Source organism: Euprymna scolopes, chromosome 6, assembly GCF_053919585.1.
Source record: "Euprymna scolopes isolate OS-2025 chromosome 6, ASM5391958v1, whole genome shotgun sequence".
NCBI lineage: Eukaryota > Metazoa > Mollusca > Cephalopoda > Sepiida > Sepiolidae > Euprymna > Euprymna scolopes.
Window position 1 is genome coordinate 113,589,499 of NC_136487.1, and position 27,152 is coordinate 113,616,650.

Genomic DNA, 27,152 nt, shown 5'->3' on the forward strand with positions numbered 1-27,152 from the left:
ATAGGAAAGAAAAAGAACAAAATCTGTATGTTTTAACATGGATATATTTTGTCTGTCCATATCAGGACAGAGAAAAGGGGGAAAACAGTTGGTGGGTCTTTAGAAAAAGTAAAATGTTTACTTTTTGTTGAGAAGATAACAAGAATTTATATGACAAGTGAGATGAGCATAGGAGAGAAACACTGTCTGTTGCAACACTTTTGTAACTATAAATGGGTAAAAAAAATTAAAAGTATGGAAGCATTGAAAAACAAGAAATATTGTTTTGGTATTTTCTTGAATTGTCATTTTAGTTAAAATAGGTGTGATGTAGTAAAAACCTATACATTGTTTGATAATGTGTTTAGATTGAGAAACAAAGGCAGACTTTTATTCTGAATAGGTTTTAGTAAATTTATGATTATGGTAGAAATCATCGTTCTCTAAATAAAATAAAAATAAGAAATCAGAAAACATAAATAAATTTAAATTTGCGCTCTTGTATAATATAGTCTTAAAAAATCTTTTTGTCATATTTAAATAAATAAAATTTAAAAAGATCAAGAAACTTGTCAATTTATCATAGACTAAGAATTCCCAACCAACTGAAGAACTAGCAAAGCAGAAGCAGGTTCCTCAAGAAAACAAAGCAATTATGCAACAAATATGTTAGTAACAAGTTAAAATGGATTACCTACCTTGATCTTTCTGTGACATTGTCATTATTGCTGAATATTGCACAATTAGTGAACGATAACTCATTGCTCGGAAGCTTGTCGGTCATATAAAACTGGAAAAGAAATAATAATTATAAAACAAAGAATAAGGAGAATCAAGAATGTATAAAAATGTATACAGACATACAATTAAAATATTAATCGAAAAAGAGAGCCTAATTAGATGACTTATGTAAAACTAACAGGGCAACCTAGCCGGATTCCTAATTTCTATAAAGTGTATAAATTACAGAGAGAAAAAGAAAGTAAAACAAAATAATCTGCATAATATTGTAATACTAGTAAAACCTGTGGAAATTCCACAGAATGAGAAATATATTTCTATAACAATCAACAATACATATATACGTTCATATATTTCTGTGGGCACAATTCACACCTAAACAAATTAACTGATCATTATGAATTTTATGTATGTGCATATATAAACACATACATAAAATTCATAATGATCGATTAATTAGTTTAGGCATGAATCGTGCTCATACATATAAACATATGCGTAAAATTCATAATGATCAGTTAATTAGTTTAGGTATGAATCCTTTGAACTGAAAGTTAAAACCTGCTATAAGATTCCTTTTATCCAATCAGAATGTAGCTAGCATTTTCCACATTAGTGACACCAAACCTTTTCTGCTGATCTTAAACAATTCTTTATTGGCCATTTGGAATATTCCATTTTCATTCTAAGGGAAATCACCATAACAGTCGGAGTGATTAAGCATATTAATATATAGACTGAAAAGTCTAAGTTCATTTTAGGACAAAATGCGGTATTCATGCAGAATAGGGACTGTGCTATCAGTGGAACATTCCAGGCAGGTTATGTAAAGGTGCCAAAACGTGGCAAATGAAAACTTAGTGTTTTGTTTTTTTTTTCTAAAAACGATGACCAATTTTTAAAACGCTAGAAAACAGTTTAATATTAAGGAAAAAGTATAATCGAAAAGTCATCACATGGTAATTTCACAGAAAAAAAAGACAAAAAGGGTTATGTAGTTTACAAATCGTGCTGAAATAATAGCATTGTTATTTAGAAAGTCATTCTTAACATGTGGAGAGAGGAGCTTTTTAACTATTCTGTATTTTTACCTAGCAATTTAATAAACAGAAGACAATTTTTTAAAAGAATTTTAATAAACAAAACAATACCATTTGCCAATTGTTGGTTGATGCAATTTCATTGGCTAAGTGTTATGGAACTTCGCAATGGTTTATACGTTACAAGAAAGGTTCCCGTTTTCTTGTAAGTAAGAAAAACATTAGATAAGTGAAAATGAGATTAGGATGGATTGAGATTTGAACTTTGTAAGCAAAGTTCAGAAATGGAATTTCGCATTGTACAGTTTCACATAAAATAGTTTAGATATGTTTGTTGTAAAAGGAATTTTGATTGTTCAATTATTTTTATGAAAACTGAATTAAAATAAGGTCAGCTCGAGAAGAACGAACAATAATTTGAAAATATTGAAAAATAAGTTAGGTCGAAAAATAGGTTAGTGAGAATTCTTTGTCTGCAGAAGTGTGTTTGGGGAACATGTCAGCCACGTGAGTTCCCCACGTGAGTGGGTCACGTTTAGAGCCAGGCATATTGACGTCATAGCAAAAATGAATTCTCAATATAGGAGCTAATTTCAGGCGAGTCAGGGAGACGAAGATCGGAGACAGTCGAGTCTGGATCAAACGGTCAGCAGGGTTGGTCGGAAAGAGCTGACATAATCAGAGGAGGATCCTTTTTAAACATGTAGAAACGACTTTGAATTCCTTGACGTCATCATCCTTCGACTGGTCGATGTGATAATAAAGAAGTTATCATCATGTTTTTGTAAAACTTGTGTTGTGTCGTCTTTCTACAACAAAGATAATGTGTAATCATCTTATATGAACTTGTTCCCACTCATCGTTATTAATGAACTTTGTATGAACTCCATCATAAGTAATGATTTTTCCCCTCTTGTGTTAAAAGAACTGATCACCCCCTCTCTCCTCTTTAATATATGTGTTAAGAAGAAACATCACAGAACAGTATAAATGTCTCCCTCTTTCACCCTCATCAACATCGTATATATGTACCGCATCTCTCTCCAATATGAATATCTCCATCCTATCTCTTTAATATGAAACTCCCGGCTATACAACATATATAACCTGCCTGAAATATGTCAGCAATAATGCGGCCCCTATTCTGCATAAGAACTCAAAATATTTATGCATGGTTGAGACAACAGCATATTCTTTACATTCTTTTGACTCTCGAGTATATATCCGACACAGACACAGCTAATCAACCAAAAACCACATCAGTCTATATAAAAACATATAAGATATTCGCGGATACATACTCGAGAGTCAAAACAATGAAAAGAATATTCTATTGTCACAGCCCTACTCATAACCTCTGACTTCTAAAATCAGCATGTTAACCAATTGAGCTACCAAATAAATTCTCTCTCACAATTCTCTTGAATGTTAGTTTTAACCATGGATAAAAGATGGATTTTTTTTTTCTACTCCCTCTCTCTCTCTCTCTCTTCTTTTACTTCATCATTTCAGCAATTATTTGCCGCATCCTTTAAACTGGATACTTTAATGTTGTCTAATCTAAGCTATAAATGCAAGTTCCTGTCGGTTGAACACTGTTAGAGTAGTACATTATGATTGTCTGCATGTTTGGCATAAATAGAGTTTATTCCTTATCATGTCGTGTAGCGGTTAGTCTTGCTTGGAATTGGTGTTGAAAGTGATTCTTGTTCCAGGGTTTGAATCATACAACTGGGATGAAATATAGAAAATAATTAAATATCATGTGTGTGTGTGTATATATATATATATATATATATATATATATATATATATATATATACATATATACATATATATATATAAATAAAAGTGAACGTGTCTGTGTGTATGTCTGTGTACATTTCCTTACGCAATAATTCTATTAATTTTTAGTTTACAGACTCAAAATTTGATATACAGGGTATTGAGATTTAGGAAAATCTATGTAATCGGTTTTGGGCCAGAAATTTGACTGTTAAGGGGTCAAAGTTCAACGATTTGACCTTTTTGGAACTATCAAACTCCTCCGACAATTTGGGGTCTAAACACTTGAAATTTTAGATATAGGTTCCTTAATGGATCTAACTTAATAACTTGATTTGAGCCTAAAAAAATAAATGTTAAGGGGCCATAATAGGGGTCAAAGTTTAAAAAAATTGACCGTTTTTTTTTTTTGTTTTTGCTCAGCATACACCTCCAAACACCTGGGCAACGCCGGGCTGAAATGCTAGTATATCTATAAAAGTGAACGTGTCTGTGTGTGTACATTTCCCTACGCAATAAATAACTCTGTGAATTTAAAGTCTACAGACTCGAAATTTGATATACAGGGTACTGAGATTTGGGAAAATCTATGTGATCAGTTTTCGGTCAAAAATTTGGCTGTTAAGGGGTCAAAGTTCAACGATTTGACCTTTGAGAACTCTACCAAACTCCTCCGACAATTTGGGGTCTAAACACTTGAAATTTTAGATGCAGGTTCCTTTGACATGGACCTAACTTAATAACTTTATTTGAGCCCAAAACAATAAATGTTAACAGGTCATAATAGGAGTCAAAGTTAAAAAAAAAAATTGACCTCTGTGGTCTCTACCAAATTACTCAGACAATTTCTGGTCTAAACATTTGAAATTTGACATAAAGAGTATTAAGAGATAGGGCAAGCTTTTTAATCGGTTTGGGTCGAAAAGTTTTAGTTACCAATATATAAATGTATGTATGTATGTATGTTTGCATGTCTGCCTAAAACTTTCAACAGAGGCGACAGATTTTACCAAGATCAGTATCGTTTTGAAGTTCGACCTTTCAGATGACAAATATCGAAAAATTGGCTAAAAACATTAATATCTTAACCTTCAACTGGTCACTTTTCTACAAGGGGGTGGTCGCTTTTTCACCAATATTTTTGAGTTGTCCTCTCCTTTCGATTGTCTAGTCTTAGTTTAAACACAAGTAACTTTCGGTTTGTTGGTGGTCGTAACAACAAAGACGTCAGGTATTTTTCCCTTCTTTTCTTCCTTCATGGTATGGGTTCGAGTCTGCCTTCCTACTACCACTTTTTTTTTGCTCAACATACGCATCCAAACACCCGGACAACGCCGGGCTGAAATGCTAGTATATCTATAAAAGTGAACGTGTCTGTGTGTCTGTCTGTGTACATTTCCCTACGCAATAACTCTGTCAACAGACTCGAAATTTGATGTTTTTAAAAAATTTTTTTATTACATTTTCACTCCATACAAGGCAAATTGCCACTAGGTGTAGGGGACTACTAACAGGGGCAACAACTACTGGGGTACTATGTAGGGATTTGGGCAGCAAGATGTTGGTTCACGTTGCACTTGAACATCTGCACGTACAGTTGGGGAAGCAGGGACCTGGAATGGAATTCCAAAGTCTAGCGGTTCTGGGGAAGAAACTACTGGAGTAGAAAGATTTTTTACATCTAGGGATCTCTACTGTGTACTGAGATTTGGGAAAATCTATGTGATCGGTTTTCAGCCAGAAATTTGGCTGTTAAGGGGTCAAAGTTCAACGATTTGACCTTTGAGAACTCTACCAAACTCCTCCGACAATTTGGGGTCTGAACACTTGAAATTTTAAATATCGGTTCCTTGGACATAGATTTAACTTAATAACTCCATTTGAGCCCCAAATAATAAATTTTAAGGGGTCATAATAGGGGTCAAAATTTAAAAAATTGACCTTTTTTTTTTGTTTTTTTTTTGCTCAACATACACCTCCAAACATCCTGGCAACGCCGGGCACTCATGCTAGTATATATATATATATATATATAATTATAAAACTCAAATGACCTTGTAACGGGTGTTGTAACCCACATTCGGTTTATGACTTCCAGTTGCACATGTGTACATAAACATAAACCCATAACAGCGTAAACAAATAAACACAAATCGCTATTTATTTATTGAATTCAGTCTCCATTTTTTAATACACCTTTCTTAAAAACATTTATACATTTTCTTCTACACTATCAACATAAACTCCGAAATTTTTTTTTTTAACTTGCATTACAAATAAATAATCAACACAACAATAAAACATATTGTTTTACTGTGTACGTTTTCAGTGTCCCAATTGTTTTTTTCGCGTTTAAATTATCCAAATAAACAATTGTTAATATTTTCTGCTTTTTTATTTACATCGTTCATTTCCGCATTGTCTTAATTAGTTTTATTGACCTTATTATTAACATATAAATTAAATATTTGACCCAATGGGTCATGAATGTTTGTTTAAAATAAATGAAAAAAAAGTTACATTTTATTTTCATTTTCTATTTAGAAAGCCAATCTTAACATCGGGAGAGTGTTTTCAATTATTCTAATCTTTCAACTAACAATTTCATTTAAAAAAGATATATCAATATTTGAATTCAACTTTAAGTATTATGGTATCTGTTCAGTGAACATTTACCTATAAGTATGGCAAACCACTTATAATTCAATGGCTGTAAGTTTTTTTTTTTTTTCAAAAACAATTATAAACAGAACGACTCATAGAAATCTATATTCTTTTTTCATTTTAATATACCTTTCATAGAAATGTTTCTGTTATGTCACAAAAAACTATTTTCTTTACGTCACAAGTGTCACGCTCATACATTAATTCCATAGCTAATATAATATACTGACCCAATGGGTCATGAGTAGTCTAGTGTGTGTGTATATATATATATATATATATATATACACATACACATACTAGCTGTACCCGGTCACATGTTGCTGTGTGCCAGTTTGTTTTAATGGAAAACAAACTAAAAACAAAAACAAAAAAAGAAAAAATATGTTTCTTATGTTATGTCTCAATACTTGTTAATACACAATATTTTGAGGTGTTCCTTTTTCTGTGCAGATGTAGAGATTGTCTGATTTTTTTTTTTTTTTTTTTTTTTTTTTTTACATGGGGGTCACCACTTATCAAGGCCCAGGAGCCACTCGGGGATAAGGGTTATTGTGTGTACAGTAATCAATGGGATAGTATTGTAGATTACTACAATACTATCCCATTGATTACTAATTATTAGTTAGTATTGGGGATTTGATAAGGTGTCATTACTTAAGGGGGCAGTTCAGCAGAAATTTGTTTGTGTTGGACTTGAAGACATCCAAGTTGAATTCTGGGGGGGGGGAAACAGGCAAACGGCAGAGAGTTCCACAGCCGTGCAGTTCTAAGAAAGAAGCTTTGTTCATGGAATCTACGTTTTGATTTAGGCACGGATAAAGAGTGGGGAAAATTATTGACAGTGGTTTCAGCTAGTCGGGTGTTTTTCGTGAAAGATTGGCCGGGGGGGGGGGGGAACCAGAGAATGGAGCTCAGATGAGCACTTGGCATGGAAATAACGATAAAACAGACAGGCTTGCAACGTCTCTTCTGTGGGAGAGAGGTTGCAGGGAAGAGAAAAGGGCATCCCCCACCAAGCCACAAAGTCTATTTTGTACTCTGTTAAGGCAGGATAGACTGTTTTTAGCAGCTCCTGCCCAGATGTGGCAGCAGTACTCCATCCTTGGACGTACTTGGCTTTTATATAGATAGAGAATTGCATCGTTAATGAGATATCTTCTGGAGCGGTAGCAAGATCCCACCATTTTCCCAGCGACCTTGGCCACAGACTTGATATATGTGTTCCATTTCAAATCAGGAGTAAAGGTCAAACCCAGAAGCTTATCAAAACAGATGGGGATCAGAGCGTTTATGATTTAATGATAGGAGCTTGGTCTTAGATGCATTAAAGGTAACCAGCCACCTCTTCCCCCACGGAAGCACGCGCTCAAGATCTGAGGAGAGAGAATCAGAGAGAACGTTGCCATTTAAGGCCTTTGATGTGTTGCCATAGATAGTCGTGTCATCAGCATAGATGTCAACGAATGATTTTAGTATGTGTTTTGGTAGTATCTGTTCAGATGCTTCACCTAAAGTAATTAGGTTTTGGTCAATGTGGAGGAAACCCTTCATACAAAGACAATTATTGTTTCAGTCAATTGGGCCTTACAAATGATTTTAGTGTGTGATTTGCCGATTGTAGAACACAAAACATATACTTGTCCATGTGAGAAGCAATCAGGGTGTACATGTAAGTCAAACCCAAATGTAAAAATTGCCACTGAGCCTTGTTAATGGTTATTGTAAACGTTAAGCAAATTGTGAAGTGCAATATCTTAAATTAAAATGGTATATCTGCTGAAATCATTCAATGCACATTCACTACCCGTTTTTCCTGAGGTTGACAGAGGGGAAAACATGAGGGTTAGTATTTATTTGCTTCCCCATGAAAGCAAATTAGACACAAAGTCGTTTTTAAATGTGGCGGAAAACCAGCATCCCCAAAAAGGAAGGCATTCTGGCAGTGTGCAAATAAATAGCAATTGTCTCGATATGAAGAGTCTCCCCCACATTGACTAAGGCCCAATTGACTGAAAAAATAATTGTCTTTGTATGAAGAGTCTCCCCCACATTGACCAAAACATAATTACTTTAGGTGAAACATCAGAACAGATACTACACTTTTTGATTTGATTCCGGCCCGATTAAAATTAAAAAATTTAGCTGCTTTTCTTTTTGTACACATAAATAAATCGATGGAAAAATTGAAAAGAAAACTGTTTGAAGAATAAACCAACAAAATAAGTGGGAGACTGACGATAATTCAGGAAGAAGAAAGAAAGGAGAAAAGAATGTAAAAATATTGTAGGATAAGTTTTAAAAAAAATAAATAAATAAATAGTTTGGCAAAATGTTTTTATATTCAAATAAATATCTTTATTTTCGCACATTATTTTTTGAGTAAAAAATATTGCTTTCAAATATAATTAATGAGAATATGCATAAACATTTTGGTGCTTTTTCGTTATTGTAACGAAATTTGGAAATCGAAATATTGATTTTCAAGTGAAACCAGTAGTATCTAATGAATTGTCATGTCGCAGTAATGAAAATATCCAAAACTTGCGAAAAACAATACGGTAGAAATTAATTATTAGAGAAAATAGTTTTTGAAGAAATTAGACATTTTAGCTATTTACCTTGTGTTTACGTTACATGTCACGTGACAAAAACAAACATAGCCGAAATCATTTTTTTGTTGAATCATGGAAGACTTGACTAACTGTGACATAACAATTAGGTAAATAACACTGGTTATTGTTGAAATTGACAAAAAAATTTAAGTAGCTATCATTGTTTTTTAAATTAAATATCAACTTTTCGGTTGTCAGATTTCACTACAATAATGAAGAAACACTCTTTTTATCAGCCGACCTATACAATGAACATCCCGCATATATTTTTTGGTACTCTTGCAGAATTTGACCCGGATTTGCATGATTTTCCGTCAATTATGGTCCAGGCAGTCACCAGATTAAGCTGAGCAAAGTAACAGATGCAGACGAATTTCAAAACCAAGTGGAAAAAAATGGAAATACAATAAATAAAAAATAACAAAAACCTACTGTAAAGTTATTGAATATATATTTATATATTTTTCTCAAGAAAAGTTGCATTTTGTATTGTTTATTTACTTTTATTATTAAGACTGCCACAAGTAATTAAGGATCAATAAACCTATGCAAGTAATCAACTATTTTATTAAATTCTCATGATTAATTCATGAGAAAATGGCAATAAAACGTTTTCCTTGCAAGTCAAAGGAAAAAAAATTTGCCCTAAACAATGAATCCCCCAAGAAGTAGAGGCTATTCAGACCGCCTATAACATATTTGATAATGAGCCTCTTCAAATCACACCAGAACCACCACATTCGGACAGGAAAAGGAAAATTATTGAGCTGTTTATGGTTCACCCAAAGAGGAAAAAATACTGAATGTTGTGGCGGGACTTACCTATGTTACCTACTAATAGATTATGCCAATCTCAATAAATACCAGAAGACTAAGCTGTAAGGTGTCAGTCGATACCCGGTACTTGTACTGGGCTGGTCACTGAAGTGTGGTGTTTGCACAGATGCCGCACTCAAATTAATTGTCCTCAGTTAATGGAGGGGGCCACCTTTCTATACTGAGGCAATTCTATTTTTGCAGAATCCCCTTTTGAGGGAAGCTGGTTATCTCCCACATTAAATCGACCTTGTGTCACATTTTGTTTCGTGGGAAACAAATAAATAACCAGTCGATATCCGGTCTATGACAAACAATATTGCATTCCTTGCAATAAATGTTGTTACTTTATTTTAGCATTCTGTTTTTCTTTGCAACCCTTACCAGGCTATAACAGTTGGTTATCTAAAAACTGACATAGATTGGAAAGTATACAAGTTTTCATTGTTATTAATAATGCAAACAATCTATTGAAAAATGGCTCCAGTTTAACACTAACCAGAGCTGGAATAGTTTATTTTTGAAAGAAATTGAAGCAAATGCTTTTTCTATTACAAAAAAACATACTTTAAAAAAATGGTTATTCAGAATGAAATATGGATATTATAAGTTTGAAAATGCGATAAGACAATTTTTATATATTAGTAAATTAAGTGATTATTTATTGAAATCAAAAATTCAAATTGCTAAAACAAACTTTTTAAAGATAAATATTTCAATTAAGAAGTGAAATTCGTCATAATGTATTTCCGTCACTCCAATTTTTTGTTAATAAAAAAAAAAAGGGAGAAATCAAGATGGAATTACTTGGTGATTATTCGAAATCTGAAAAGAATCTGGAAGTATTTACACTGTCAAATAGAAAACACTTTTGGATTTAAAATTCTTATATTTTAAAAGATTTAGGTGCTGGGAGCTATTTACATTGAATATTTTTATATAAATTAAAGCATCATAGTTTATATCATTATAGTTTATAAATTTTTTTTTTTTTTTTTTTTAACCACATATCAAAGCCCGAAGGCCACTTAGAGATGAGGGTTGTAGTCCCCGGGACAACAGTGTAATAATCGATCGTTAATGGTTAAAATTGAGTATGATTTGATTATTTAAGGGAGACAGCTCAACAAGAATTCGTTTACATTGGACACAATAATATTGTAGCCAGCTGAAAAGCAGTCCAGCGGAACAGAATTCCACTTTTTTTTTTTTTTTTTTCAATATTAAGCCGTGGTTATAAAAACCGTTAGCACACATGGACAGCTCTAAGAAAGAAGCTCTCTGTTCATGGAAATTAATAATTTAATGATCAATTTAATTATTACAATACTGTCTTATTTTTCAAAATCCTATATAAAAGAATAATTTCATAAAAACAAAAAAACAAAAGCAGCATAGTATTTTAAAGGCAGGTATATATTGCAGCGGTTAGCTCCCAATAATGGTTATCAAATTTTATTACATAGTTTTGTCTCCTTTTGCAGCAGTGACAGGGAAAATTTATATAATCTTTTGCAAATAGTAAGCTGTTTTCTGATTTTTTTTACACAAAAGTGAGGAAGTAACAGAAAAAAAATCCAATAATTACGTCCAGGAATTCCTCTAAGAGACAATTTCTTCGCCAACATTCTATGTTGAATACGTCATTAATATATTTAATTTGTAATAGATTTCAATTTCATTTTTAATAAATTGTTTATTTTATTATTCGTTTCTAACAAAACATACCCTAACCATAAGTTGGAGTGTACATATCTCTAAATAAAAAAAAAAAGAAAGAAAAAACACTCCAAACAAACCGAGAAAGAAAATAGTAGTTATCAAGAAACAAACTAATATGTGCACGGTGGATTAATTTGTCGTGTCACCGCTGCTAAAAATAAACAAAACTAGTTGATAAAATTTGTTAGTTATTCTGGGAGCTTCAATATACTCTACAACAAGAATAAGAAATTAAAGCAAAAAGACTCCCGAGAAACGCTGAGTACATAACTTTTTTAAACCTATATATATATATACTAGCAGTTCAGCCTTTGCTCGCGCCCTATGTACTGTTCATAACTTTATGTGCATATGTATAAATATATTAAAAAGTTTGACTCATGTCCAGGTAACCTACATCTAAAGTTTCAAGTGTTTAGACCCAAAATTGGCATAGGAGTTTGGTAGAGTCTGCAAAGGTCAACTCTTTCAAGTTTGAACTCTTGGCAGCCAAATTTTCGCCCAAAAACTGATTAAAAAACTTGCTGCATGTCTGAATACCCTTCATGTAAAATTTCAAATGTTTAGACCCAAAATTACCTGAATAGTTTGCTAGAAACCGCAAAGGTAAAATCTTTTGAACTTTGACTCCTTGACAGACAAATTTTCGGCCACTGATTAAAAAGCTTTCCCTATGCCTGAATACACTTTATGTAAAATTTCAAATGTTTAGACCAAAAATTGGCTGAGTAATTTGGTAGAGACCGCAGAGGTCAAATTTTTTTAAAACTTTGACCCCAATTTTGACTCATTATTTCACCCCTTAACATTTATTTAAATTAAAAAGTTTGATCCAAGTAACCTACATCTAAAATTTCAAGTGTTTAAACCTAAAATTGGCAGAGGAGTTTGGTAGAGTTTTCAAAGATCAAATCGTCAACCACCAAATTTTTGTCCGAAAACCGATTAAAAAGATTTTCCCAAATCCCAATACCCCTTATGTCACACTTGAGTCTGTACACTGAAAATTAACAGAGTAGTTTGGTAGGGAAATGTGCACACACGATTTCACTTTTATAGATATATAGATATGTCACATAGTCGCACACAAACACTTTAGCAATGATGAATTTAAACTAAAGTCTATAAAAAAAAATTTAGAAGAAATTTTCTGGCAAAAATACACAAATGTAATAATGTAAAAAGAAAATAAAAAAATATCTGTTGAGTCATGGCTGGGTGCACTCGCGTTGCACTCAAAAATAGAAGAAGAGTTGAACAAGAACAAATCAACAAATGCAGTTGCAGTAAAATCAGCCATGAAATCGAAATCAGCAAAAATAATCATTTGGTAAAAAAATAGAAAAGTCAACAATTCAAGTTCCATTTTCGAAAATCTGTTTCATCATTTATTTTAGATATTTTTTTATGATTATATCTAAAATTCGTTTAAACGTAAAATTTTAAATATTTTGAAAATAAAATCGATAAAACATTTTATTTTTATATCAAAACAAAAAAGCAATGATTCTTCCACTTGTTTTTATTAATCTTTTTATAACAAATTCGTTTTTAAGCATCCGGATGCACGCAGTAAAGTAAGAAAAATATTTAAAAATTGTATATGTTATTTATTTTTTAATTGTTATTATAAATCACAAAACTACTCACCTGAGCCCCCCCCCCCCCGGCAAAATTTTCACAAGAAGCAAGCACTCGTCTAGTTATAACCATTATTAACACCACCCCATCTCTGTCTTAATTCCATAAACAAAGTTTCGGTGCTTGTTAAGATAGAGTCAGTCGATAAATCGATTTTTTAAATATATCATTTTAAGCAAAAACAATATTGTGTACTTAATTGTCATGTCGAAAATAGTAATATATCCAAAAATTACGAAAATTTATCGAGTAGAACAACTGCTAGTGCTATTGTGTTGTGTTTTTAGTAAAAAAAAGTCTATCGCTGCCGACAACAAATATTGAAGCCATGAACAAGTAATCTAAAATATTCGTCTCGGAGTTATGCCCCCTGTGTGTAGACTCTTACTGCCTACTTTATAACGTCTAAGAAAAATGCAATTTTACCCAATTTCCCGTAATCCGACGAATAAAGGGAGATAGAAACGCAAATCTATTTCCATAATTGGACCTTTTCTCCCCCCCCCCGCTTTCTAATACCGATTCATATGTTGTTTTTTTTTTTTAATTATAACTTCTACCCACGTCTTTCATAAAAGAGTTCGACGGAATTTTTTAATGTCTAACCCAACCGCCCTCTAATAAAAAGAAAGAAAAAAAAACGAAGTCAAAAACTGTTGTTTTATTATTATTTATTTATTTATTTTTCATTAGGTAGGCCTCAGTTCAATTCCTAATTATCCTATCGAAATAATAATTAAAACAAGCATTAGACAAACTTACATCGGAAAACAAATAGCAAGTTAACAAAAGAATAAAATGGTTGATTTATTCGCGAAGAAATTGTATTTTTAATGGAAATAGCTCCAGACAACGCATGAAGCCATTTGACGTAAGGGGGTTAAAAAAAATCTACAAGGTCAAAAATTCTTCAACGATAAGTGTTTACACTTCAAAATTCTGGGCTAGAAAACAGCAATTCTTCCTCCTTTATCAGAAATATCTTTCATGGAATGTGAGAACTAAAGGACAAAAGCGAGAGTTATGAGGTTGCTGAAAGTAAATCCAAAGTCCATTTTCTACTCTCCACGAAAATTCTAATGCATTCTGGTGGATTGATTGATTGATTTCTTTTCTTTTTTTAATAGTATTTTTTTAAAAGTTGGTTTTTGTACTTTGCGCCTTCAATTTTCATGTCATGTCGATTAATAATAAATAATAATGAGTCAAGTCATGTAGAAGCGAAGGGAGGTGGGCATGCTACAAGTGGCAACACGTTTATTAACAGTTTTTGTTGTAGAATAAATTCCTGCACAAACAGAACAGTGCAACAAGAGTGCAAGTGCGTCGAATATGGCCAACATTAAATCGACCCAGGTTTTAAAAATAAGTACAGACACAGATATAAATATGTACAAATAAGATGTACATCATCAATCAATGTATTGGGTAATTAAATGTAGTAATCGAATTAATTCCATTTATGAAGAAAAGGCAAACGATAATCGTTCAGGTTACGTGGGCGTTCTTACAATAACAAAAGAAAGAAAAAGTAGCATCTCCAAATACGGACATCGAGGATGATTTATTTCGTAGTTTAAGAAACAAATGTTAATTTTAGGTAAAGATTTTCTTGCTAAATCACCTTCTCCAAAAAATAAGATTCTTAGTTTATTTGGGGTTTTTTAGGACGATTACGTGTAAAACACTCTAAAAAAAAAAAAAATAAATAAAAATAAATAAATAAATAAATAAACTTGGCGAAAACAAAACAGTTATTTCAGAATTTAGAGTGGCGGATCAAATTCGAATATAAATTTAACGTAAAATGATCCCCCTATTTTCGAACTATTTTAGTGTTTTACGGTATTTAACCAATTATTATTTTCTGTTTGCTTTACTACGGGAAATAAATTCTGTGCTATTTTTTTAGAGGGTGGGGCGGAGATAAAGCTCCAAATTTTAGGCGATTACGTTGATTTTACGACTTTATCATTCGGACTTAGGGTTAGGTATATACATTTTGTTAACTGCTCTAAAATGATAGCGTAGCCAAGAAATGAGGGATTATAACATTAAATTAATATACGACCCCCCCTCTCACTTTAAATTGTAAATTGTCGATTCGAACCCTAACACCTCCAACGATTCGACACTACACGACCCCGAACAATTTCTACGATTCAACACGATCCTGAACGTAATGAGTCAACATGTCACGTTATCAGAACAACATTGGCTCTCCTAATGACTCTGAGCAACTTTCTGAATGACTCTAGTATCAGTTTATTATAGCCATTGAACGTCGCAGTAAGTAGGCCCGGCTTAGACATTGGCATACATTTCTTGAGCGTTTCCGCACATGCTCGTCACACTTTTCAACAAAATGGATATTCAGAAACTAAAACTGCCTTAAGGACTGCAAGCAAGCAGGGTTTGCCCCGACTGTCAAGTTTAAAGTAGCTGCACAGAGATTTGGTTTTCGTAAGTTTTGATGCATAACAAACAGGAGTCTGAACAGATGTGTATCCTCTATCTCAACCATCATCAAGGTTAATTATGTCAGCATCAGACAAAGCCAAATTCATCAATGCTCTACAAAGTGTTGCCATAGATGGTTGTGTGTTATCTGCATAAATGTCAATGAATGAAATTAGAGTGTGATTTGGGAGATTATTGATAAAGATTAGGAAGAAGTTCGGCTAGAATAGATACCTAAGGTAAGTCGGCATCAATATGGAATGAAACAATAAAATTGTCGCCCTAGAAAAGACAACATTCCATTTTCGTTTGATGAAAACGGGTTTTCTTTTTTTGTTGCAGACCATCTACTGGTTGACCAGTTGTGTACAAATCTCAAGAGTGACAGGAGCCTTCTATCATGTTTGAAAGTGACCACAATGTTCAAATGAGTGTAATTGGAGATGCGCCATTGTACAACTCATGCTCTCTAACAATCCAAGTTATGACAGCAGGATCATTGCCAGCACCCTCAAAATACATCGCTGGATTGCCACAAATAACAAGGATGTGCCCAGGGTGACGAAAACATAGTTTCTGGCCGTGGTTATGATCTTTGGTCTGGTTCAAGTGAGGACCACATTATGCCACCTCATATCTTTGAAGTCGGCTTGAAAGTTAACACCAAAGTGCTGAAGAGTGTGGTTGATCAGGTAGCCCTGGCAAACCCTGGGTGTGGCAGGAGAACTTGGTGCTGACCCACAAGTCCAAAGAGACGCAAGCTTGACTTCAGAAAGAGCGTTACGACTTTGTACTCTTCACTCACTGCTCCATCCTCCTCCCTGACCTGAATTTTGTTTGGTCATATATCAAGAACATCACCAACATGACCTCCCACATCACACTTAATCTGATCACCACGATCCGCCGAGCTCCCGGCAGTGCTTGTGGAAAAGGCATGGTCTCAGTTCCAGACCCATATCAAGGCTATGATTGAGGCCGAAGGCAGCTACATTGAATAGATCTCAGCTCTATTACATAATCAAGTTATCTGAATTGATTTTTTCCATACAAGTTTTAAAATAAATCTGTAGTGTTGTTTTCTTTAGGGTGACAATTTTATCGTTCCACTCTGTACTATGTGTTTCAGACTTCTGACTATCACTAACTACTTTGATTAGAAAAGATAGTGAGTAATCTAATGGCATTAAGGTAAAAAAAAAATTTTTTTTAAAAACTCAACGAGGAGTACTTTATTAACTTTGATGGTTTTCAAATAAATGTACACAATATTATGTTTTTTCTATGTATATAAAAAACAGTTCCATCTTAAAGAAAAATGCCCACTTTTCAATATGTTCTTCAATTGTTTCACCGAAAAAAAAAAAATAAATAAAAATAATAAAATAAAACTAACTCAAAAATTTTAGTCAAAGAAATCTCTGTCAACCTGTATTTTTCTGTTTTACATGGTTTTAATTTGAGTTTCTTTTTTATTGACTTGAGCAACAGATTTGGTGCATGTCTTCCATTTGAGAATATCAGTCGTAGGAGCTTATTAAAGCAGGGTGTTTCTTCAAAGAGAGAGCCATTCATTCCAATTGTGGAAAGTAGAGATTGGAGAATTAGTGGTGAAAGGAGAGAAACTTGGCTTTAAACGCATTAAAATAACCTTTTTCCTTATTGCATCACGTACTCCAGCTCGGAATAGAAAGAAACAGGCAGGTCTTGATCATTAATGCTCTTCAAAGTGTTGCCATAGATGGTTGTGTCATTTGCATACATGTCAACAAATAAAATTAGAGTGTGATTTGGGAGATTATTGATAAAGAAAAAGTGATTTGGGAGATTATTGATAAAAAAAAAGTGATTTGGGAGATTATTGATAAAAAAAAAAGTGATTTGGGAGATTATTAAAAGAAAAACCAAGCTTGATCTCTAATATCATTAAGATTCAGTACGTTAACTCTTGAAATCAATCTTATATGAACAAGAAAATTGTGCTTCTGTGTTATCATTGTACATAATGGCATTTGCTCTAAACTTTAAATGCTGGCATGATTTAAATTATTTTTTTCATTATTTTTAATTTCTATTTACCACACGGCATAATCACGTTGACATACCGGTTCCCTACTGGATCACCAAAGTTAAGCAACGTTAAACCTGGTCAGTATACTAAATGGGTGACCATTTGGGACTTCCAGGTACTGTATGTACTCTCTGTTTATCTCTGCATCGTTTCCAATCGTTCTGGACTTCTCCTTACCACTGAACTCAATGTTGATTCAGAAGAAGTGTGGTTGATGATTGCGCAACCCTTGCCTCACAAAATACATGCGTAGCAGCCCCTTTGTCTTTCGAGACTGAACAGAGACATCGATTTGCCACAAAATGATATTACATTTGTAAGGGTTTTTTTCACTTGTTTGTATTTTTACACTGTGTAAATTTTTACAAGGCAAAAACTTTTGACTTCTGGACGAATATCAAACAAGAGTAAAATTTTATAATTTCCAACAAACTCTGAATGGTCATTATTTTGTGCCACAAAAAGAAATTATTATCATTGCTTATGTTTTGAAAAGATCTGTCATCATTAAATTCTTTTTAGATCTAATGAAAATGAAAAATTGGTTTTGGAAAACCTACTCATGATTATTGGTTTATATACTATATTTATTTAAAACTATCTGTAACTAGCCAGTATTACCTTGGCTGCAGAGAAGTCCTTTGAGTTTTCAATTTTTATTTTATTTTTTTTTGCAAATTTTTTTAATCTATACAGAAAGAGAAAGAAAATTTTAGTTGTAAGTAAGGTAATGTGATATTCATCAATTAAAATGAGTTATTTCCCTTGCTGATGTCGATTGTTTGATCATATTGTAAAATGCTTTCATATTAGCAGTCATACTAGATATTTAAAAAAAAATAAACTGTAACAAAGTATGTTAGTGTCAATAACATTACAACAATAACAACTGCAAATTTGCTCAATTTAAAAAATATTTTTTCCTTTGAAGATTGTAACGCTGGGTATGAGGCAGCCAAACCAGCTGCCAACATTGCACTGCTTTTTATTGAAACCAACCGGGAGCTCTTTTTCATCAGAATGAAAGTGTAATATGTTAGCTAAAATGCTATTTAGGTCCAACCATTAAAATATCATGGGATCACTTTATATGTTAGATTATGGTGAAATTTTATTTTGTTTTTTAATATGGGGGTATGAATTACATTAAAAATGCAAGCATTGAAGTGATGGTTGACCATATTTTTTGTTCATGTTTTGAGGAATGTTAAGCTTTTACATGGATGGAATTTTTTTGGGAGGGGATGAGGTAACAACACGCTATTATATACTCAGTCATTAACCCAAAAAAAAAAAAAAAAAGGAGAGTAGAAGGTGAACTTCAACATAAACCCTAAGTCTCAGGCGGCACTTGAGAATACCAGGATCGAGATCAAGATTTTAAATTTGACTCCACCTAATTTTGCGTGGGTAGTAGTTCCCGTAAACTAAATTGAACGATTTCGTTTGTAAATAATAACTTGAGGTTTCGTGCTTAATGCAGAAGGACACAGAGTTCCTTAGTCATTCAATTTTTTATATATAATGGCTTGAATTAAAGTTTAAAATGCAAAAGTCAAGTATTATACTTCAATTGTACTCTAAACAGAAACATTCATTTCAAATGCGCCCCTGTCATATCAAAGAATCTGTTGGTGTGATAAGCCTTGCCTTAATGCTTGTGTGGTGATAATGGCTTGAATTTGAGTTTAAAATTAAAATGTCAAGTATCATGGTGCAATTGTGCTTTAAGCAGGAACATTCATTTCGAATGCACCCCCAGTCATATCAAAGAACCTACTGTTGATTTTATATGTCAGGCCTTTCGGCTTGTGTGGTAATAAAACTTCTCAAATGCACTTGTGATGTTAGGCTGGGTAAGGTGTTAACTTTGTTCCTTTTTTTCATTGGATTATTTTGATTATCAATACTTATCGAAGACATTTCGATACAAAACCTATCTGAGAACACTTCCAGGCACATAAAGTACTTTCATGTGAAATTTCATAAAAATCAGCCGAGCCATTTTTGAGTCCACAGGGAACGAACTCACACACAGATACACAAAGTTCTTTTTATATAATAGTAGAAATACATAAATAATTCAAATTCAAATGTATTTACAACATGAACTAAAAAAACAATTTTACAAAGTGCTCAATATGAGAGTAGAGCAGTTATAAATAAAATTACACAAATATTAGGAAGAACTTATGCGGATTGACCAATATTTTAACATAACATGTCTTATCGAGATTCTTTATATATATTTCCTGTGATGAGAAGAATATATTTCTTTGAAGCTCCATGGATTAAGGAAATTTTAATATATCTTATTTGAGTATCCTGTTGAACAATAAGTTCATGTAAAATATTATTTATAGTCTTAAATTGTGTTCATATATATATATATATTTTCTGTCGCCGGGTTCAGATCTATCGACTGATGTTAATCGTGACACCCTGTACTGATGATTCCCGAAAGGATGAAACATAGGTGTCTGTAGGTATTTAATAATTATTATAGCAAATACTTATGTCAGCCCCTTTAAAAACTCGTTTCTTATCGTTGAGTACTTTCAGTTGAATTAAAGTCGGCCAATCTAGCGCTTATGCGCAGATCATCATATAATTATTAGATCACTCTGACAAACGTTAAAAAACATTTACAAAAAAAAAAAAAAGTAAATAATTGTTTAAAATTCAACATTTCTCTCGATTAATGGTAACCGAATGGATTAGGTGTTTGCTAAGTAAGCCAGAGATGGCTTCTGTCGCCGGGTTCGGATCTATTGACAGGTGTTAATCGTGACACCCTGCACTGATGATTCCCGAAAGGATGAAACACTAGTGTCTGCAGGTATTTAATAATTATTATAGTAAATAAGACAATCCAAAATTAAATCATTTTTAGATTTCCAAGATTTTTATTTTATTAAATAATTTTACCCCCCCCCCAAAAAAAAAACAAAACAATTTAACTTTTTCAAATAAAGTTATTGAAAAATAAAACAATAACAAAAAAAATAATTGCAAACATTTCAAAATATTTTAACTCGACTGTTGCGTTTTACATCTAAAATAATTGTTTTCTTAAAGGACAATTTCCAACAATTGCGCTCCCAAAACAAAGACAGCAGAAATGGATACAGTTGATGTAAATATGGAACGGAAGTCACTAAGCATGAAACGAAATACGAAACTGTACAGAAATATTTTAAAGAACTATTTTAGTTTTAATACTTCTTGTGTTATCACCAAACAACAAACAAAAAATAATAAATTTTTATTTTTTCACATTTCTTTAAATAAAGTATTTTTGTTGTTTTAACACTTGTGTTATCCAGAATCAATAAAAAATATTTAAAAACTCTTAAAGTTATATTAAAAAAATACAGTCCATAAATTAAATATTATATTTTATTTATGCATTTAAAAATATTTATCTTAAAATTAATTATTTTTAAATATAGAACGTTGCATTTAATTAGTAAATTTTTAAAATAATAATTTGAATTGTTGCTCATCCAGTAAATTATTTGGCTGACCTGTACAAAAGTGCCCCACCTCCTAAAAATGCGTGTTTTTCACCTTTTTTTTTTTTTTTAAGTTTTTTTTTTTTTCCGGCGATTATCATAGATTACAGTATTATAGTTGCAGAAAAAATATATATTATAATAATAATAATAATAATAATAATAATAATAAATTTAATGACTTTTAAGAAAGGGTTTCATTTTCTCGTTATCATGTTCTAATCACGTGACACATCGTTAAAGAACTGAACAGTAAGTCAGGTAACAATGAAGTAGAACGTTATAACGAGAAAGTGAACCCCTTTCTTAAAAGTCATTAATTAATTTTTTTTTATTTCAAAATTTTTTTCTGCTAATATTATATAATCTATGTCTAATCTGTAATCTATGATAATCGTCGAAAAAACAAGAACAAAAAAAAACAAAAAAAAAAAAAACAACAAAAAAACAAAGGTGAAAAACACATTTTTAGGGGGTGGGAACTCTTGTACAGGTCCGCCAATCATTTAAATTTAATAAATGTTTCGGTAAATAATGTTTTCTGTTGTATTACTGCGTTTTTACTGAACTTTTGAATTACGATAAAATTTTGTTGTGAAAAAAATAATTAAATTTCAGATTGTCTCCCCTTTTCCCTACTATAACTGTTCCGAAAAACAAAAAACAAAAAAAAACTTCCGGTTAACTAAAGTGCACTTGTGACTTATTTTCTAATCTTAAAATTTTAAGTTATTAGAAAAAAAAGAAGAAATAGAATTGTTAACATATTCTATCGGTTTTGTAGTACAATTGAAACCAGTTTTTATAAAAAAAAAAAAAAAGAAAAGAAAAAAAACATTTTTTTTAATGCATAATGATTTAATGCAGTAATGATTGCTTAGTAAATAATTTTCATTTTTATAAATATTCCTGTGTTATAAATCAGGTTTCAAGTTATATTGCGACTTGTGGCCATCCGTAGCAACAAAAAATGCATCATTCACTAATACGTGTTTTTCAATACGTCAATCTCCAATGTTTACATCATTGTTTCTGTTTTAAATCTATTGACAATTCATGATGCCACAAACCATTCGCATTTGAAACGGGGTCGTCAGTGTTTTTAGTTAAAATTTGAAAATAAATAAATAATAAATAAATAAATAAATGTGAAAATGTAAATAAATAAATCAAACAATTAAGTGTAGGCATACTAAACCAAATTGTTCGTTTCGTATCCGAACAGATTAATGGCACTGGTTTTAACATGAATAGGTTTTATAAATACATTGCCTTCATCATATCCTTTTATTAAAAAAAATAAATAAATAAATCTCGTAAATGAGCAAATAAATAAACTTTCTCCAACACTTTTTTCGCGGAAACACATATCTATCTCTGAGGAGTTGTTTGAATTTTCGCTATTCAACGAAACACGTGTAAGACGTACGATATTTTTTACAAGAGTACTCAGCGTAGTACAAATACCCTCAACCTTCCCATGTTAAGAACGGCTTTCGAGATTGGGTGGGTGTTTATTCCGAAAGCCGTTCTTAACATGGGGAGGTTGGGTGTGTTTATAGTACGCTGGGTACTCTCGTAAAAAATACCCTAACAATATATATATCATTAGGGTATTTTTAGGTTAGAGTGTAACAAATCAAGCTTAGGTATTCGGACGATGTCAAAACATTGTTAATTCACTGCCTGCACAGCAGCTGCTGATTGGCGTAATGGTTCAAAGCCTTGACTCGTACGAGCGGTCGGGTTTCGAAACTAGCTTGAGGTAGTTGCCTGTCTAGCCGCACTGTGATACAGCGAAACAGTACTATATGTGGATGAAATATATATATATATATATATATATATATATATATATATATATATATATATATATATATATATAAAGCTGAACGTGAACGTCTGTGTGTCTGTACACGAATAGGCTCCTATATGGTGGATTGGTGGACTATTATAGAAAACTGACCACACACAATGATAGAACAGGTATCGAGGAATAAAAATGGGCATGTTTCATTTTGAACAGTGGTGGTTTATTAAAATTGTGGGGTCTCTGTACGCGCCTAACCCCCTAAGGATGGAAATAAATTAAAAAATTAAAAAAAAACTTTTACAAGGGTTTTTGATATAGATGCGCATAAGAATACTTTGATAAGTATGTTTCAGCTTGAACAAAATTGTAGGATCTGCATTCGCACTTGGTATCCATAGAATGGAAAACTTTCTTTGATATCTATCCACGTAAGTATACTTTGATAATTATGTTTCAGTTTGAAGACATATGGTATAATAAAATCTGCATTCGTGCCCGACCTCCATAGAATGAAGATATGTCACGAAGTTTAACAAGGTTTTTTATATATATATAGATAGATCCACATAAGAAGGCTGTGATAAACGTTTTTTAGTTTTAACAGGTGTGGTATAATAAAAGTATGGGGTCTATCTGACTTCTATAGAATGGTTTTTAATTTTTGTTTACTAAAATATAGTTTAAGAAAAATAAGTTGTTTGTGAGTAATGTCGAAACCAATTTGAGTGATCGAAATAGGATTTAATATTTAAATATTTTATGATAAAAATGGGAAGGTTAGACTATTTGATATCTGTTACTGTTCTTGTCCTCTTTAAGTAACTGATTTTTTTTTAATATCAAAGTTACTTAAAAGCGTTTGGGCGTTTCCATTTTTTATCATAAACTATTAAAATATTGGTCAAATCCTATTTCAGTCACCTTGGTTTCGAAAAATACTCCCAGACAAATTATTTTATTTAAACTATATTTTAGGGGGGTGGGGGTGGGGAAGAAAAATTTAATATTATTAAATAAATGAAAGAATTAAATAATGAGGTAGATAAAGTTTGCCACACTAAAACACAGTCGATTTTATGAAGCATAAATGAAGATTGTGAGAGGCAAGAAGAATTACCTCAGTCGAAAAGGATTTGTTTCCTCTGACTGACGAGGAAAGAGCAGATACTGAATTTTTAATTATTCATTTGACAACAAAATTAAAATTCTTTTTTTCATGATAACTTTGGTTTCGATACCCCAAAATTTGAAATTTTTTTTTTACATGCACACAACCGTTTTCATAACCGTTCATATTATCATACATCAGAGTCCATTTTTTTAAGGCTCTTTTTGAACCCAGTCAATGACGGGTACTTCTGCTAGTATATTTATATATGAGTAAGTTGTAAAAAAAAAAAAAAAAAAAAAAAAAATGAAAAAGTGCTCAATACTGCAGTAGAAAAAAATGTTTTTATTACTGTTTTTGGTCTGCTTAGTTACACATGTAACTCAATCTGGTAGTGGAAACATATAACTAAGCAGACTAAAAACGGGAATAAAATATATATATATAGATTTGTTGTTTTTTGATGGGTCCTTCTGCTAGTATATATATATATATATATATATATATATATATATATATATATAGATAGATAGATAGATAGATAGATAGATAGATAGAAGTAAAATGATATACATATAACTCAATATTTTTGTATTACTATTTCCTATAAAAAAAATGTAAAAGAATCTACATATCTAAAAGTGTATTCTTATGTAAAATTTCCTGGGGAAGACAATGGAAGTGTTTCCGAATATGTAGATATACACCTAAGAGAGTTATGAGAGCATGACCGCCTTAAAACATCTTATTTTGATAAAATTTATATCATATGTATACATTTCTCCAAGGAAGACAATGGAAGTGGTCCCAAAACTCCATGTTATTCCTGATGTACAGAATTATTCTGCCAGAATATCTAAATTACCCATGGAGAGAAAAAAAACAAAACCTTAAAACACATAATGAAATTGAAACCACATGTACAAGACACTAATTTAGAGAGTTTTCCAACATTTTGGTTTTTTATGACTATATTAGGGAGTGAAACAGGAGAAGGGGTCAGTAAAAACAATAAATATTGGGTTATGGGCATAGGGAAAAACTACATAGTGATTTTCAACCAATCGTGAACAACGTCGAGTAAAAGATTTCAAAGGAAACGCAGTCGGTAAATTCGACCGAAATTATCTACTCATGTGTGACGTATTTGCGTTAAAAAAATAATAAATAATAAAATTATTTAGTCTTCTCCCACTGCAAGAACTTAGACACCAGGGCCGGAAAGCGGGATGGAGCAGTCAGCGCCTCCAAGGAGGGACACTCTGACCTGCAAAAAGTGCCTGGGCAACTCCGTCGGCATTCTCCGGTGAGGGCGCCCGCCTCACGTGATTAGCAATAGATTAACCCCTTCTTAAAGAGCGAAGGCAAGGCCTGAGGGGATGGACCTCCTAGAACTGCACAGAACTTAACTACCGCAATATCAACGGGGGCCGGATCATTACAGGAATGGTCCAATCTCTGTTGATTTTGGGGGCCAAGGATAAAAATCCTTAGCCGCTAAATAACAAAAAAAATATGAACAGATAAACGTTACTATCAGCAACATAAAACCTACTCTAAACCTCTAGAAGAAATAACATCGCTGTCGCATTAATCAATATTTACGGTAACTTTATATGCTTATATTTCTTTTTTATATTTAAAATTGTTGTGCGTATTCAGATTGACACCTATGGGGCAACTAAAAGTAAAGAAAATACAGAAAAAAATCTGTATGATACTAGCAGTATCAGAATTTTTGTAGGAATTTTTGACACCCCTAACACGAAACTGCGAATACAATATAAAAATCTCGTAATTTCTCTGTTAAAAGTGGGTTATTTATTTTCTTTATGGATTATACTTCCAAAATAAACTATTACAGTTGTTTTAAAAGTAATAGAAATTTTTTTTTTTTAAACAGTAATGAATTTTCCGAACTCAATATTTTTCAATTTTTAAACTTTAAAAATCTATCAAAATTTTTCTATTGATTCTATTTTTACGATATTTTCAGGGTCAATGTGAAATTTTATGTTCTTTCCAATAAACCGAATATAATATTTTAGACAAACGTTTTTTTTTTTTAAATTCACGCCCCCCCCCAAGTGTCACCCATTTTGAAATGTCTATTAAAAAGTAAATAATTAATTATGTCGGGGAGTTTTATATATCACAAATTGAAGAGAAAAGGTCAATAAATAATATATTCAAATTTAAAAAAAAAAAAAAAAAATCGCTTTTTTAGAAATTTACCTGTAAAGTCCGAAGTTTAAAACCTTTTTTTTTTAAAAAAAAAACACTTTTTTTTTTTTTTTTTTTTTTAAATAAAACCTTGGTCCTTGCTCCTTTAATTGAAAAAAAAATTAGGGCTTGAATTACATTTTTCGAGGAGTTATAAGCTTGGAAAGATGGGGTGGAATTATTCACTATTTTCACGAAATTTCTGACACTGCCAGTGATGTACATACCAGTCACGGAACGTAAATGAAATTTTCCAAAAATCACGTAATTTGTTCAAGTAGTTTTTTTTTTTTTTATTCAAGCAAATCAAATTTTATGACTAAGCGAGTCGTAGTGTTTTTGTCGGCCATGATTAAATCCGATGAAATAAAAAAAAAAGGGAGAGAACTCAAATCGACGTGTCGAGGTGCAAAATAAGCCTTATGCTCAATGCAGTTTAATAGTAAAATCACTAAGAATCGTCAATTTTTATTTTCTTGGTTTTTAAATAAAACTACTTACTTGATCGATTTACGTGATTTTTTTGGAATATCTTCGTTCTGTTACGAGATATTTTCTTTACTTTTAATTGCTGCCAGAAGTGCCAATCTGAATAAGCACCTAAATTGTTTTTAATACAAATACATTACATATGAACAAATTGTTTTGGACTAATTTACAAAATAATTTATGCCGACAATAATGTTTACATGTGTTCGAGTTTCGAAATTTCCAACTTAATGCTTCATTGCTTCACAACGTTGCGACTGATGTAATCTCCGACCTTCTTCAGGCGAATAATCACGAACTTGGGAACCCTCGTGCTGAACTCCGGAAACTGGACATATGGCCCATTGGCCCAATAATGGTTAACAACGTTAGTTAAGAAATCAGTTCGACGAAATTACCTTTTACAACAGTCGAACAGCAACACTGATCCCACATTCCAAATTCTAAAATGCTTTTTTTTTGTTTTGTTT

At 32.1% G+C, this 27,152-nt stretch overlaps 1 protein-coding gene across 2 annotated transcripts in view; it reads right to left on the reverse strand.

Annotated features, from left to right (window-relative positions):
* LOC145277886 (vesicle-fusing ATPase-like) overlaps window positions 1-27,152 on the reverse strand; it is a 104,682-nt gene that overhangs the window by 52,412 nt on the left and 25,118 nt on the right. For both annotated transcript variants that reach the window (XM_080129877.1, XM_080129876.1), the window contains exon 3: window positions 678-769. In XM_080129877.1, the coding sequence (XP_079986003.1) occupies window positions 678-769 (92 nt within the window). The remainder of the gene's footprint in view (window positions 1-677; window positions 770-27,152) is intronic.